At 51.3% G+C, this 14,882-nt stretch overlaps 7 protein-coding genes across 7 annotated transcripts; 4 read left to right on the top strand and 3 right to left on the bottom strand.

The window, feature by feature from the left end:
* Nucleotides 1-123: 123 nt before the first annotated feature.
* On the bottom strand, nt 124-2,829 carry EDD37DRAFT_377362 (YL1 nuclear protein-domain-containing protein). Its single transcript, XM_062812037.1, has one exon. The coding sequence runs from the start codon at nt 2,665-2,667 to the stop codon at nt 538-540; it is 2,130 nt and encodes a 709-aa protein (XP_062670974.1). The 5' UTR covers nt 2,668-2,829; the 3' UTR covers nt 124-537.
* EDD37DRAFT_628863 (AP endonuclease 1) lies at nt 2,727-4,822 on the top strand. Its single transcript, XM_062816458.1, has one exon. It carries the CDS (start codon nt 2,932-2,934, stop codon nt 4,720-4,722), a length of 1,791 nt encoding a protein of 596 aa, XP_062670975.1. The 5' UTR covers nt 2,727-2,931; the 3' UTR covers nt 4,723-4,822.
* Nucleotides 4,823-7,014, bottom strand: EDD37DRAFT_628864 (cytochrome P450 monooxygenase). Its single transcript, XM_062816459.1, has one exon. The coding sequence runs from the start codon at nt 6,615-6,617 to the stop codon at nt 4,977-4,979; it is 1,641 nt and encodes a 546-aa protein (XP_062670976.1). The 5' UTR covers nt 6,618-7,014; the 3' UTR covers nt 4,823-4,976.
* A 1,315-nt stretch (nt 7,015-8,329) lies between these two features.
* EDD37DRAFT_608548 (uncharacterized protein) lies at nt 8,330-9,481 on the top strand (the record flags this gene model as incomplete). The annotated part of the gene is made up of 1 exon (XM_062815061.1): nt 8,330-9,481. One exon carries the CDS (start codon nt 8,330-8,332, stop codon nt 9,479-9,481), a length of 1,152 nt encoding a protein of 383 aa, XP_062670977.1.
* Nucleotides 9,482-9,841: 360 nt separating this feature from the next.
* EDD37DRAFT_377510 (Endonuclease/exonuclease/phosphatase) lies at nt 9,842-11,147 on the bottom strand. Its single transcript, XM_062812039.1, has 2 exons — nt 10,555-11,147; nt 9,842-10,459 (listed from the first exon to the last, which is right to left on the bottom strand). Exons 1-2 carry the CDS (start codon nt 10,994-10,996, stop codon nt 9,915-9,917), a joined length of 987 nt encoding a protein of 328 aa, XP_062670978.1. The 5' UTR covers nt 10,997-11,147; the 3' UTR covers nt 9,842-9,914.
* Nucleotides 11,148-11,570: 423 nt separating this feature from the next.
* On the top strand, nt 11,571-12,111 carry EDD37DRAFT_628870 (uncharacterized protein). The gene has a single exon (XM_062816460.1). The coding sequence runs from the start codon at nt 11,641-11,643 to the stop codon at nt 12,043-12,045; it is 405 nt and encodes a 134-aa protein (XP_062670979.1). The 5' UTR covers nt 11,571-11,640; the 3' UTR covers nt 12,046-12,111.
* A 150-nt stretch (nt 12,112-12,261) lies between these two features.
* On the top strand, nt 12,262-14,871 carry EDD37DRAFT_628872 (transcription initiation factor TFIID subunit D3). The gene is made up of 3 exons (XM_062816461.1): nt 12,262-12,316; nt 12,473-14,480; nt 14,533-14,871. Exons 2-3 carry the CDS (start codon nt 12,543-12,545, stop codon nt 14,827-14,829), a joined length of 2,235 nt encoding a protein of 744 aa, XP_062670980.1. The 5' UTR covers nt 12,262-12,316; nt 12,473-12,542; the 3' UTR covers nt 14,830-14,871.
* The last annotated feature ends 11 nt before the right edge of the window (nt 14,872-14,882 follow it).

Here is a 14,882-nt window from a genome sequence, read left to right on the forward strand (position 1 = left end):
CTGCTTCCGCGATGGTCTTGTGCCTATGACATGGGCGGACAACAATGCCAGACTGCGCCCCTAAATCAGCCGAGGACAGCTAAACTGATTCCAGACAAAGTCTTACTGGGGGCCCTTGAAATGGCGGCCCGGCACCTTTAGCTTCAAGCCACCCACCAAAAGTCCTAGGCTTAAGAATCCACCAAAGGCCACTTCCGGCCAGGCACACAGACCATGATTTGCATTTCCGGCCTGTATTTGTCGCTTTCGTCAGCCTCACCAAGTTGACCAGCACCACAGCACCACAGCCTCACAGCCTTTCAGCTGGAATCTATCCGTGGTATTTTCTTGCAGTATGGCTGGCTGGAACGGAGATGGTGATTATGGCATCCAAGATATCTCCTCATCTTCATCAGCGCTGCCACAACGTTCTCACAGCTAAGAATGTTCAAAAGTCGCCGGATATGGTTGTGATAAGGATTTCTGGATCGCGGCCGCTATTGGGAACCCTCAGACCACCGAGTGACTCAAACATCACATCTTTCTGGTTCATTATTGTCAATCATTACTTCTCACAAACCCTTCTGGTACACCGCGCGCAACAACTCCTCCTTCTCGGCCAATATAGCACCCAAGCGTACTGCTCCAGACAAACTTGTGCTGCTTGAGCTCGTGAAGCTTCTTGTACCCAACGACATTGGCATATCCTATCCCGGTGGACGGATCTCGATATCGAACTGGCAGTGTCGTGATAGGACACAGCTCTTGACTGTGCTTCACTGGTTTGGATGACTTTCGATGATTGTAGAATAGAGAATATTCCTGGCGTGACTCGGTCGAGAGCTCTTCGAACTTCTCCAGCAGCACCAGATTTCTGGTCGAGTATTCCACGACAGGCTCTGGTTCTGGCTCACTCTTTACGACATCTGGCACCTCTACCTGTTTCGTTTCTTGTCTCTCTGATTTGATGGTTGTACCTTGCATGGCTGCTTCTGGCTCGAGAGAAGTCGATTCTGCTTGCACCGTTGTAGCAGGATGCACTGCTGTAGCCGAAACAGTCCTGGCCTGATCGCTCGCATCTGACTCCATCTGAATATCCGGATTGGGTGCTGTTGCGGATGGCTTCAAACTTGGCTGCGACATGGTAGTCGGTATTGATTCCGTCGTGTGCGACAATGCATCCTTCTCTGGTAGTTCAGTCTGCACCTCGTCTGGCTCAGCTTGCACAGTCCCCGATACTTGTTGCACTTCTGACTTCGGCTGCACCTTATCTTGCCCGTCGTTGTCTCGTAACGAAGAACCAACAGCCTCACCCTCTGAAGCATTGTCTCCTGGCATGCTCGCATACTCGTGAATCCCTTTCAAAAAGGAATTCTCCAGCTCTGATGGCGCAGTTGCAAGGGGCGGCTGCTGTTGACTCTCTTCTGTGGGCTTTGTGCTCGCTGCATCGTCTCGAACGGTATCAGTCACAGTACCTGACGTGGGTTTGGGTGCATCTGTTGGTGTGTCCACGGGTGCAGATTGCGGTAATGGTCCCGTTGAGCCTGTGGATGTTTCTGTTGGGACGAGGACGGTCGAATCTGCGTTTCCTGATACCGTGCCTGCTTCCTTTCCCTCTCGCTGAACCTGCGTAGGCGGAGGCTCTTTTGCTTCTGTAGCAGGCGTCGCTGACGCTCTTTCGCCCAGGGTTTGGCCTTCGGGTACCGTTGGAGGCGCACCAGACTCCATATCTTTGCTGGCAGCTTGCTGTTCTGCCTTTGATTTCCTTCCACGCTTCTTGCCTTCAGTTCCGCCTTCGATCACATTTCCAGCATCTCTTGTGCCAATTTTGCTCAGCTTTGGTCCAACCCAGGTGGCTTTTGCGCTCCACCAACTGACATAAGGTCCTTGTAGCTTTCTGTTCTTCAAGGCGGCTAATTTCGCTGCTTGTTCTTCCTGTCTCTTCTTTTCCATTGTCTCCCAGCGATTGAGGCTCTTAGCATTCTGTCTTTCGACTCTTGCTGCTTCCGCCAGCCGATCAGCCTGTGTGAGTTCTTTTGGAGCATCCTTCGCGCGTTCTCGCTCCCTCTGTTCCCTTACAGCCTTGAGTTTCTTGCTCTGCGCTTCGCTTTCTTTCAGACGGGCGATCGTTTCTGCTCGGTGGGCAATCGTCTGTTTCCGTAGAGAACCCCGACCCGAGTCTGGATCGTGGACCCATGTCACACGATCTTTCTTCTTGGATGGTTTGGCGGGGGCGGCAACAGGGGCTGGCTTGGTAGGATCAGTCTTAAGCTTCTTTCTCAGTCCAGAAACACTTGTCAATGCCAGATCCGCTTTTCGCTTCTTCGCTCGCTCAGTTTTGGCCTGTTTATCTATCTCCCTTTCACCTTCCATATCATCGACGGCAGCATTGGGGCCTTGATCATCGTCATCGCTAGATGACATGTCTGCATCGTCCTCTCCATCACTGCTCTTGAATTCTTCATCTTCCTCTTCCTCATCACCAGCGAAAAGGAGCGCGACTTCGTCAGGCTCATCCTCGACTGCAACTTCTTCTGCGATCAGCTCTCTGTCATAGCGGTTGCCGGCGGTCTTTCGTTTCTCTCTGCCGGAGATGAGAGTCTCGACTCGCTCCTCCCCCGATTCATCATCGCTGGTCGCGGAGTCTGAGAGTTGCGGTGTCTCGTCCGGGTCTTCGGTGTCGGTCATTTTCGGTGACAATATTTGGCTGTTCTTTGATTGTGGTTCAGAGTCGAAGATACGTTATGAATGTAGAGTGCTGGCGTACGGAAGACTTTCTGTGTCCGCGGGAAAGCGCGCCCGAAGTTTTGCCGTGTCAATATACGCGTGTTTTGAGACGCGAAATATGGGGATCGTCATAGACATTTGAGTATCTCCAAAGCAAGAAGCACCACTTTGGATCTTGAGCAATATTCGGATAACCAATGTTTGCGCAAGACCCTGGGTGTCATCATGCCTAAGCCTCGCAAGGCTGGACCGGCGATTGCCACAGGTACAACCTCAGAGTCTCTTGAGAGCAAGAAACGCAAGCGGGACGATCCAGTCGTTGCGGAGACACAGACTGCGAGCAGCCCCAGCCCCAGAAAGAGCAAACGTACGAAAGCAATTGACGACCTCGCAAAAAGCCCTGCCGTATCTACCAAGTCGTCGCCCGGAAGACGCAAGGCAGTGGCCCTCAAAGTCGAAGAAGATCTGACCACGGAAGTCACCGTCGAGACGAATGGCACATTGACTGTCGCGGAAGAAGCGCAAGTCAAAATCGAGGAAACACCACAGACCACCAAACGAACAGGAGGAAGGAAAGCAAAGAAGGTGATAGCAGCAGACTTGGAAGACGACGCCGAGGAGCCTGCGCCAGAAGAAGAGCCTGCAAAGTCCAAACGAAAACGCAAGGCAAAAGAGAAGAAAGAAGAGGAAGGAGACGAGTCTGCCGTCGACGAAGAACCCAAAAAGCCCAAGCGGAAGCGCAAGACCAAGGAAGAGAAGGAAGCTGAAGCCATGCCACTCGCAGCTCGTACCGTTGGCTCAAAGCTATATGTGGGTGCTCACACAAGTATTGCAAAGGGCGTGGAAAATGCGGTTACCAACTGTGTACACATTGGAGGCAATGCCTTCGCATGTTTTCTCAAGTCGCAACGCAAGTGGGAGAATCCTCCTTTACAAGACGCCAACCGAGATGCCTTCAGAAAAGCACTGATCGAGCACAAATACGACGGAATGTCGCACATCGTCCCTCACGGATCATATCTCGTCAACCTAGCCACCAAAGACAAAGACAAGGCTCAACAATCGTACGATGCTTTCATCGATGACTTACACCGCTGCGAAGCTTTGGGCATACGTTACTACAATTTTCACCCTGGTGGAGCCGGGCAGGAACCATTTGGCGAGGCCGTCAGTCGGCTTGCTAAAAACCTCAATCGCGCACTGTCAGAGACTAAGACCGTCGTACCACTCTTAGAGAACATGGCTGGACATGGCACCCTGATCGGTGGACAATTCTCCGACCTCCGCGATGTGATTGCTGAGATCAAGCCAGAACTCAAGTCGAGGATCGGAGTATGTATCGACACATGTCATGCCTTTGCTGCAGGCTACGATCTTCGCACGCCCGAAGCGTTTCAAAAGACGATGAAAGAGTTCGACGATATTGTCGGTATCAAGTACTTGAAAGCGGTGCATCTCAACGACTCCAAAGCGCCCTTCAACAGCCACAGAGATCTACATCAAAACATCGGACTAGGCTTCCTCGGTCTGCGCGCGTTCCACAATATCATGAACGATTCACGATTTCATGGCTTGCCATTGATTCTGGAAACTCCTTCTGAACGGCCCGATCCGGATGACCCGACCGGCAAGAAGACAATTGACGACAAAACTGTCTGGACCACGGAGATCAAATTGCTTGAAAGTCTGCTGGCAATGGACCCGGCAGGCGAGGCCTTTACAACACTGGAGCGAGAATTGTCCGAGAAGGGCAGAAAAGAGCGAGAAGAGATGCAGGCTGCGTTTGAAAGAAAGATAGAAGAGCAGAAGAAGAAAAAGGAAAGAGAAGAGAAAAAGTTGGCCAAAGAGAAGGAAAAGGGGCAACAGAGTCTCAAGGACATGTTTGGTAAGCAGAACGTCAAGTGCGGAAAGAAAAGTAAAAAGGAGAAAGGCGATGACAGTGATAAGGAAAGTGTGCTGAGCGAGGTCAGCGACCTGAGCCCTTTGAGCGAATTGAGCGAGGATGAGCGTTCTTGAGTACGATAATGACTGTCACCGAACAATATGTGCTACAAAAGCGAGCGAGGAGCATGACCATGTAACAATAGTATTGAGCTGGGGTTGTACGAGTATCATAGCTGCCACTGTACAAAATTTCCTGAGGATGAAAAGCCCTTCAAAAACCCATTGCATGCTTCGTAACATCGTGCATCTATCACATCTCGCCGTCCAAGTCAGGAAGTCAGAACATATATGCAGCTGCAGCCCATTAGTTATCAACAAGAAAGGATTCAACGCCCCCAACCACCAGCACTCTTGAGGAACACTCTAATACCATTCCTCGGCCTCGCAGTAATACCACCCTTGACTTCAATCTTCTCATCCGGTTCAACCATTTCGACCTCCCATGTCCCCACGAACGCAGCGAGCAAGCACGCGAACTCAGCGACAGCAAATTTCATCCCAATACAACTTCGGGGTCCGTGCAAGAACGTCAAGAAAGCGTAATTACTCACCGCGCCACCAGCGTTGGCCTGGCCAGCGGCCATCCACCGATCGGGATTGAATTCCGCAGCATCCTCACCCCACAACTCGACATTGTGATTGACGGCCCACGGTGCGATAATGATCTTGGTGCTCTTGGGCACGAATTCGCCCAGGATACTCGTGTTGACAGCGGTATCGCGGATTGTCAGGGGTACAGGAGCCCACAACCTCAACACCTCCTGGCACACGGCGTGCAGGAAGGGCATGTTGTCGATAACGTCGTGAGTGATGTCCGTTGCGTCAAGACCCGAAATGTGCTGGTGGATCTCCTCGCGTAGACGAGACTGGATGTCCTTGTGTTGACAGAGCGCGTAGGTTGCCCAGGTAAATGCTGAAGCTGTGGTTTCGTGCCCGGCAGCCAGGAATGTCATCATGTTGTCGACGAGTTCTTCGTCCGTGAAACCGCCGGACTCAAGAGCTACGGAGATGATGTCCTGTTGCATGGGCTCTTTGTTGGCGAGGCGCAACTTCTTCTGCTCGACGAGTTTGCGGCATGTGTTGCGGGCGACACTGCTGGCGGCGTTGACGCTCTTGTTGCGGTCCACGGGTAGATTGCGCAGGATGATATGCGGGAGGAAGAACTGTAGAACCCCAAGGATCTGGGCGGTTCGGTCGGGTTGGAAGACGGCTCGGTAGACGCGATTCAGTTCATTTGTAGGATCCTGTAAGGCGTTGAAGTCTTGGCCCATGCCTGCTACGCCGATGATGTCCAGGGTGGCGCGGCTGCCCCATTCACCAACCTCGACGAATGGATTCGGGTCGGTCGAGCTCTTAAGTTCGGTCTGGATGCATCGGACCATTTCTTGCGACTTGTTCCAGAAGATTGGGTAGAGTTCCTTGATGTGGCGGAAGTGGAATGCGGGCATCAAGTTCTTTCTTTGCACCTTGTGCTCGTCACCTTCCGCAAGAAGCACTCCCACACCGAGAACCTGTCCAATGCCGAGGCGGAGGAGTTCGGGTTTGACAAAGTCATAGCTTTTCAGCGTCAAGACTTCGCTAAGAGCCTGGGGGCTAGTGAGGAGAAGACGTTCTCGGTTGAAGAGGTGAAGATAACGAATGAGGCCGTTGTTCGGAATCTCGTTCGCCCACTTTCGCATCGGAATGCCTGATGGCTCTTTCAGGAGTGTCATCCAGTGGCCATTGATTCTACTGCCACCGGGCACAGTCGGTAGATGGCGCAAAGGACTGACAAATCGTGGGTAGATGAATGTGTTGTAGACGAACCATATTGTCAAGTGCAGGAGGAATAATGCTGCGGCAGTCCACCCATATGATCGGGATATCGATATCGACGGAGCCAATTTGACCAGCAGTACAGAGGTTATTGAGGACGATATCGCCCAGAAGCGGTATGTGCTCACGATCTCCGGGAATTGAAAGGGCATGATTGCGGATGTGCTGAGGTCGTTGACGAAGTGGTAGATTGTTGATTTGCTGGTGGCCAGGAAATCCCTCAGACCAAAGTTGCCGTCGATATGTACTGCTGGAAGCGAATGATATATACAGCTGAATCACAACCAGACCCAAGCGGAGCAGGAGTCAGTCAATGTTCCGGAAAACAGGCAGAAATCAAACAGTAATCAACTATCCAACAGCGAAAGAACCGGGGGGATCCGTTGAATAGAGAAGTAGAAGGCTTCAACAGCCACGTCCAGGTGTCAGAGATCGGTATTTTAGCCTGGAAGATGGACCTCTCGGCTGCCGTGTTCTATTCCTAAACAGTGCCTTGCTGCGAGATAGAGACGGCTTGATTGGCGCACTCGTTTGGACACGTACGAGATACGACGCGCACGTGGCAGTGACACTTGCATAAGACATCATTATGCGCTTCATGATGCGGTCATTCATTATGCCGAGGCAAACCTCTCACAAAAGATGTGAAGTATGTTACCAGATTCAGCATATTGTGCGAAATGAGAACATGACCAGAAGCAGATATGACTTTCTAGGAAGGGAAGTCAAGTTTAAGTAGGCCAAGGGACCAGGCACGACCAGGATCCCGATGGCTGGCCTGGTCGTCCAAGCAGTTGAACTTGATACAGCAGAGCTTATGGGTTTCTGAGAATGAGCCTAATAAACAAGATGGATACGACCTTGCATAAGTCGTGAACAACGAACGAGGCTTGTCGCAGCGGCAGAACTGCTCAAGAATGGCACTCGGATGAGCCAAAGAACCCCATTTGGTCTGCAATCTGCTGTCAGAATGGTTCCTCGTATGCATCGTAAGTAAGAATAACAACAAGGATAGATGATTTTCGTAGCGACCTTAGAAGCTTTCGGTTCCTGCGCCGTGTCCCAGGTAGCCTTGAGGCATGGAGTTCGGCCGCCGGCAGGATGACAAGGGAAGTTAAGCCATGTAGAGTACTGTATCCTCGATCGGCTAACCATAAGCTATCTCGATACGTGACTCGGATGGTGGCAGCAACCTGGAAGCGGACAGCAGTGTGTGGTAAGCTCAACGGCCCTTGTAGGAAGGAGTGACACCTTCAGGAACGAGCTGGTACAGTTGTAGCATGGGTGGCTACTATGGGTAAGGATAACATGGCTGTCGCATTCAGACATTGAGGGTGGCTATGATTGAAAGACTGATACTACCAGTGACTGAATATTCTCGGTTAATCAGCGGTTATGGCGGTCAAACCCCCCATTGTCGGAGGTACGTCATTGTCATCTTCAACACACAACGAATGTACTCCATATCCCCTTTGCATTCTTTCCTTGCCAAACACCTTCACATTGAGCACACTCTTCCAATTACTAATTCACGCACTGCGGATAGAGTCCGGGGATTGTGGCCTGTTGGTCTCGCTTAGATGGGAATCATGTATGCTATCATCAACTCACTAATCTAGTCAGCCAGGTACGGCGACCCCATGGTCAACTGACCCTGGCAGCTGGCCGTATTCTCTATCGTGGAAGAAAGTGCCGTTGAATACCCCAGACTCACAGCAAGCCACAAGGGCATGCCTACGAGTTTGACAGATTCCTTCGAGGAATTAATCCGACCAAAAGGGCTGATTACCGATTCCTCCCAAGCAAGGTCTGCAAATCTCCCGTCATTGAGTCTTTCACTGGTCAGCGCAATCTGTTCGATTGCATGAGATTACTAACCTATTGGCCGTTCCGTCGTGTTCGTGTTCGTCACGATGCAAGCCAAGTCTTGGACATGGAACAAAAGGGCAAGGCCTGGGGGTTATTACGAATCAGTGACCCTCCGCCCCGTTTCCAAACAAAGGTATGGTCGTGGGGTTGTCCCGAATTTCACGTGTCTTCAACTCCTCCCCTTCAGCCTCATGCTGTAACTCTGCGTCACTTTCACTGGAACAAGAAACCAGGTTCACACGTCACGATGAACTCGAGAGATATAATACCACACAGGACAGTCATCTGGACAGGGGAAATAACAAAGACGATTACACCAGCACAACAAAAGGCAACATCAGCGCATTCAAGAACCTCGATAGCAATCCATCCATCAGTACATGTCCAGCCAGTATCACCCAAAGCCAGTACACTTGACTACATCCCTCGAAAGGTCAACTCAAGAGCAACGAACCCCAGCTCGAGTTCGAGCACACTCAGATCAAACAGGATGACAGCCATCTATCCCACCATGCAGCACTCAGATCAATCTATCAACACCTTCTACTCACCCGCCACGCTCCCCGACTCCTATTCGTACGACTGGTCCTACGTTCCCACCGCGTTCGCAGACTCCAACTCAGACGCCTTCCTGGATTTCCTTCTTTTGGACGATGGGAGCACCACGACCATGCCACAAGAAACCCACCATCGAGCAGCAAGCGTTGCCGAAAGCGTCATCTCCGACACCTCATCCACCACCACGCAACAGACAACCTTCTCTGAGTCGTACTTCCCCTCAACGTCTTCCCGCAAAGAGCCGCAGTCGACCACAGCCATGTCCGGCCGCGGCGTGCTCATCCCGAACCTCCCCACCGCACAGGACCGCAAACATCGACGTCGCGAGCAGAATCGCAAAGCCCAGAGCGTGTTTCGCCAAAAGCGCAAATGCGAAGTGAGCAAGCTGCAACAAGAAATCGCCCAGCTGAAGATGCAATTGGCCTTGACGCATCGTAATGCCACGACCGTTGGATGGACCATCTGCGCCAAGTGCAGAAACTTCTACCCGCCTGTGGTCCACAACCAGGAGGCAAGTCCGGTATCGCTGGAGCTGGAACCTCAGTCGAATAGCGAGTGGGCAGGCGGAATGGTCGTTGAGGATGTGTGATGGCACGGCAACGCGACGAGGTGCACGAAACGTTATGATACGAAAGACCGATCTCAATGTCTGATAACAAGGTTGTCTTGAACTTGGGAGCGAGTGTGTCTTGGGTGATGCGCGCGACGCGAAATAATAGCGAGCTGCTAGCAGTAACATCAGTACATGCCGAAAGACTGGCCCGGAGAAGATCGAAGCTTTGTCACAGGGTACGATGCTAGATTCAGCAATTTATCCCGTTAAGCACCGTAGGAGAGATGACCCAGCACAAGAATGATAATCTCACGATGAACACGTATACTACCAAACTGATGTTGCCTCCGATTGGCTTGTGTTGAAGTCATGCTTGGAAAAGTATCATCATCAATCTAACACGCCAACTCTAATGCTTCTCTATGCCAATCCATGCTCATGCCAAAAGATCTAAACCAAGGTTGCTTCATCACACAAGAAGATCAACAACAACGGCACGATGGTCGCTTAGCCAGACCTCGTCATCAAACCGACTTGGCAGAACACCGTACCCCTGAACCATTTGCTTTGCGTTTTCCAGCTCCGTCGACTCTTCACCACTCTTCGAGATACCCAGATGGACAAAATCGATTCTCTGCTTCCCTTTGGCAGCTCCGTCGCCATCGAATCCGGTGAAGGTCAACTCATTTCCATAAGCATAGATCTTGCCGTCTGCGTTACCATGGTCTGCAATCAGTCGACGTGCATCCACAAAGCCGGATCCTGAAGCGTTGAGGACATGGTATGCATCTCCGGTAGGCTCGCTGTTTAGGTCTCCGGTCAGAAAGGTGAAATGTGGCAAGTACTTGAATTGTAGACGAGTAGCTACTTGAAGGATTAACTTGGCTGCTTCACGACGTGCAATTTCTCCCTGATCATCAAGGTGTGTGTTGAGCGCAAGAATTGTCTTATACGGATTCGAGGACGCTTGTGATTCGAGGACTGCACAGGTCACGATCCGGATACTTGAAGCGTCTGCAAACAGTCAGAAAGCTGCATTGGTGCAACCGGCAACAAAGCGAAAGATTATTGCCACAATGGCACAGTCTGTCAAAGAAAGGAACACTTACCCCATCCCTTCTTGCCGACCTCGCCGGACTCATTCAACCATACAGTTTCGGTGTGTATACATTTCCAGGCGGATTGACGCAAGAATATTGGACTGTACTCCCCCTTCGTCTTGCCATCATCCCTGCCGACGCCCACATGGATCCAGTCACTTGGACTATTCGTTGAGTCTGCCGCCGAGCTGGGACTTCCGAAAGCTTCACGGGACAGGTCTTGCAGTTGGCCATGGAGGACCTCTTGCATGCAGACCAGCGTTGACTGTGGAGAGAAGAATTGACGTGTGTGGTATTTGAAATGGCCTGTTAAGTGATGAAGGCGGTTCTCCCATAGGCGTTCATGCTTCTCGGCGTTGTCGGTTGCGAATCGGACATTGTGCGTTATGATGCGGATAGGCAGAGGAGACGAGCTTGGAAGCTTCTCCGTGTTTGAGACGGTATCACCCATGTTGGAGCTGGCTCGAGCAGGTCTTGGCTTGAACGTAGAGTATACGGGAGGGTACTTTGAAGTACAAGATGGGGTATTTGGACAAACAATAGCTCAGTAAGTGCTTGAATCTCTTCCACACATATCGTGAGGACCAGTGAGAGCTCGGTAGACTTCTGTGGTAGACGAAGGACGACGTTCAGGGTAAGATATTCGTAGGAATGAGGTAAAGATAGGTGAAAAAGGCCAAATAAGGGATATCCAAATAAATGAATTTCTCAAAGATGTGTACGCGAGGCTGAAGTTTTTAGAGCAAACAAGACATGATGTTCCTGCCCGTGATTAGGAAGGAGCTGGTTGGGTTTGGTGCCAGATCGCGCGACTGCCAGGAACGAATGGATTTCCAAGGAACAAGGATTGATGTGGTTGAACTCTTTAATGGTACGTGGCTGTACCACGTCAATCGTCCTTGTGCGACCGAGACCTTGACCGTCATACCATGGTACAAAGAAATGAAGGTAGGGATGACTTCCAACGACCCCACAGTTTGTGTAAGATATGACCGAAATTGATGATCATGGCGGTGAACCTGAATCGGAGGTTGACGTGGGTCAGCAATACCTGACTCGCTTGCCGCCATACCAACGACTACTCCGTACCTAGGTATGGATGCTGGACACTGCCCACACCCTCTCTTTGTCATCATGATAACATTGGGAGGAATCATGAATGTGTGTGATGGTCAGCTGCTAGACTACGGGCCAGAGTTGCCAACACTGCCAAACAGCTGCTCGGATATATTGTCCATATCAAGACCGTGCTTCATGCTATATGATACTACAGTATGGTCGGCCCGGGTTGAAGATTGTTCTTGGCTTTGCTCTGAATGTTTGTCCATACTCACAGGTGCAAGCATTCACCTCAAAGGGACATTTGAGCGACAACGAATGGCTACCTGTATTGCCAGAGAAGGGGTGTTTATTGTGACGAACAACGGCTGGCCATTGTGTCTTCACACGCCTCATATAGATCATTCTGTCACGATGAAACGCAGAAGAGCAATGACATGACCTCTAGCACCCCATCCCGGCTAGAGTAGATACACTTGCTGAGGTAGATCAAGGTTCTTGTTTGGTGTGTGGAGTACGGAGACTCACTCTGTAGATGCTGACTCAGTGATATTGGAAAAGGAGGTTGGAACCTTATCTGACAATCCGACGCTAAACCTAATCGGGGCGGCGATGGTTTGATTCGGACGCGAAACTTGGCCGCCGCAGTCTTGCGTCGAGAATGTATCCCAGACACGTTTGTGCGCATCAACTTCAGCCGAGGCAGGTTTTGGTATGTGTTTCCTTCTGTTTATTGTTTCCTGTTGGTTTTGGAGATGCATGGATGATGATGGCGTGATGAATTGATGATTGCTCCCCGTCACTCAATCCAACTTTGCCTAAATTTCATTCCCAACACCCATCCCCATGGCTGACCTTCCATCCACAGGAACGCGCCGAACGCGCCATTGCATTCCCTATCAGTATAATCACGACTTCCCCATTGATATGTTGTCGCCATGAGCGAACCTGTTGATGGTGCGATCGATGTTGCCGCACCCATAGATGCTTCCTCGACCCCAACCTCCTCCAATGCCGACACCATCGCCCAGGGCAAGGAACGGGCCAAAGAAGTGTTGGCGGCCTCTGGCATAGACGTCGCAAAGAATGAAACAACGCCAGACACCAATGGCCACAGCGACATAGCTGGCGCCAATCGCAAGCGCAAACGCGAAACCCCGATCGAACGCATCCAAGCAGACGAATATGTCCAGCGCGAATACCAGTACAAAGCTCTTCTGGCAGAGCAACTGAACCACCCGGTGTTGTCGCAGCAAAAGAAACAAGAGCTAGCATTCTATCAAAGCTTACGACCGAGACGCGAACATGACTCCGGCTCGATTTTTGGATATGGCTATGAAGGTTTTGGCAATCCCAGGACAGACGAGAAGAATCTCCGCGATCCCATTGTTTACCCCAGACAGAGGAGACCCGGCAAGCGGAAGACTCTTCCACCACGCGTGCCCCGGAAAGACCAGCTCAATCAGGCTGAACAGAACGAAGAACTCATCCCAGTTCGACTTGACGTCGATTGGGGCAAGATAAAATTGCGCGACACATTGACCTGGAATTTGTACGATCGCACAACTTCCATCGATTACTTTTCCGAAAAGCTTGTGGAAGACTTTGGGCTCGAGGTCCAGCACTGTCGTCCACTCGTCCAGGCCGTGGCCGCCAGCATACGCGAACAAATATCCGATTACTGTCCTCAGATATACACAGACGAGGAGCCATCTGAGCCATCATTACCATATTATGCCTACAAAAATGACGAGCAGCGCATTCTGATCAAACTCAACATCACCATTGGCCAGAACACACTCATAGACCAGTTCGAGTGGGAGATCAACAACCCCTATAACTCTCCCGAAGAATTTGCCCGCCAGATGACCAACGACTTATCGCTGGCAGGCGAGTTCACCACTGCCATCGCCCATTGTATACGGGAACAGTGCCAAATGTTCTCCAAGTCCCTGCATATCACGGGCTATCCATTCGACGGTCGACTCATTGAAGATCCAGATCTGAGAGAAAACTTCCTACAATCTCCCTTGCCTGTTACATTCCGACCATATCAGTCTGCCAAAGACTATACTCCATATCTATACGAGCTCAATGAAGCAGATCTCGAGCGAACGGAGCTATCCATCTCCCGAGAACAGAGGAGGCAGAAAAGGTCGACTAACCGCCGTGGTGGTCCTGCTCTTCCGGACCTGAAGGACCGCCAACGAACGATAAGGTCGCTCGTGGTTTCTACCGTCATTCCGGGAGGCGCGCTTAGCATGGAAGAAAGCCGCATATTCAGGGTCGCCAAAGCTATACGCAGATCTGGCCGTGCCGCAGGTCAACGAGATGGCTTCGAAGAAACTGACGATTCAGACAGCGAGGACTCTGGTCCGGATTCACCAGCGATCCCCACGCACCTGCTTCAGCAAGGTACTCGCGTTAGAAGTGCGCGCAATGCGGCCTTGACGGCGACAGCGGGTATTCGTTCCAATTTGAGCGGCTTTGCTTCTGTAAGATCAGCAACACCGGAGTCCGTGGCACCCTCGCAACATGAAGGACGAGCGTCCGTAAGGAAGAAGCTCAATTACAAGGAAGAAAGCGACGATGAGTCTGGTTCTGAGAAGCTAGTTGTCGTGTTGAAGCTCGGGAAGGCCAAGATGCGTGAGTGGGCACGTACACAGCGACTTAAAGACCGGGCAGCTTTGGTCTCCAATGGCTCAAATCAAGGCAGTCCTCGACCTGGTACGCACTCGAGGTCTGTATCGGCCGCACCACCGGCACCGCTGAATCTGGCTGCAATGCCGCCACCACCTTCACCTGCCCCTACTCCGGCAGAGATCCCTGGTGCTGTGGATGCTACCTGGCATCCTCCAGGCCCTGCACATCCTGCTGTAAGTACAGTTTCTGACCGATCTGTGACGCTCTGCTAACAATTATGACTAGCCTGCGCCACCAATTTGGCTCCTCCAAGATCTACAGCGACTGCAGAAGTCTTATCCCAATGATCGTTTCGAGGCACTTATGAAACATACGGCCGTCGACCCGAAGACGCACAAACTCGTCACTCCTACTGAGACGAACCGGTCATTTGCACATAAGTATGTGCCACGGATTCGATGTCCCGACTGCCCTGGGAAGACATATATGCCGGGTCCCGGTGCGACAGCAGAAGGATTTGAGGCTCATTTGAAAAATCGCGGTCACAGAGCCATAGTGGAGGAGCGGATGGCCAAGGGCTGAATTTGATAGCGATATATCCTTAAAAGAACCGTTTGGAGAAATCACTGTTCATT

Source organism: Exophiala viscosa (assembly GCF_022695815.1).
Source record: "Exophiala viscosa unplaced genomic scaffold EDD37scaffold_4, whole genome shotgun sequence".
Lineage (NCBI taxonomy): Eukaryota > Fungi > Ascomycota > Eurotiomycetes > Chaetothyriales > Herpotrichiellaceae > Exophiala > Exophiala viscosa.

Excerpts from the sequence above, each read along its gene's own strand:
- EDD37DRAFT_628863 (XM_062816458.1), top strand. The coding sequence starts at position 2,932 with ATGCCTAAGCCTCGCAAGGCTGGACCGGCGATTGCCACAGGTACAACC.
- EDD37DRAFT_628870 (XM_062816460.1), top strand. The coding sequence starts at position 11,641 with ATGGATGCTGGACACTGCCCACACCCTCTCTTTGTCATCATGATAACA.
- EDD37DRAFT_628864 (XM_062816459.1), bottom strand. The coding sequence starts at position 6,617 with ATGCCCTTTCAATTCCCGGAGATCGTGAGCACATACCGCTTCTGGGCG.
- EDD37DRAFT_377362 (XM_062812037.1), bottom strand. The coding sequence starts at position 2,667 with ATGACCGACACCGAAGACCCGGACGAGACACCGCAACTCTCAGACTCC.
- EDD37DRAFT_377510 (XM_062812039.1), bottom strand. The coding sequence starts at position 10,996 with ATGGGTGATACCGTCTCAAACACGGAGAAGCTTCCAAGCTCGTCTCCT. Across the intron at positions 10,460-10,554 it reads GGTCGGCAAGAAGGGATGGG|ACGCTTCAAGTATCCGGATC; the intron begins GTAAGTGTTCCT and ends GACTGTTTGCAG.
- EDD37DRAFT_628872 (XM_062816461.1), top strand. The coding sequence starts at position 12,543 with ATGAGCGAACCTGTTGATGGTGCGATCGATGTTGCCGCACCCATAGAT. Across the intron at positions 14,481-14,532 it reads CAGGCCCTGCACATCCTGCT|CCTGCGCCACCAATTTGGCT; the intron begins GTAAGTACAGTT and ends AATTATGACTAG.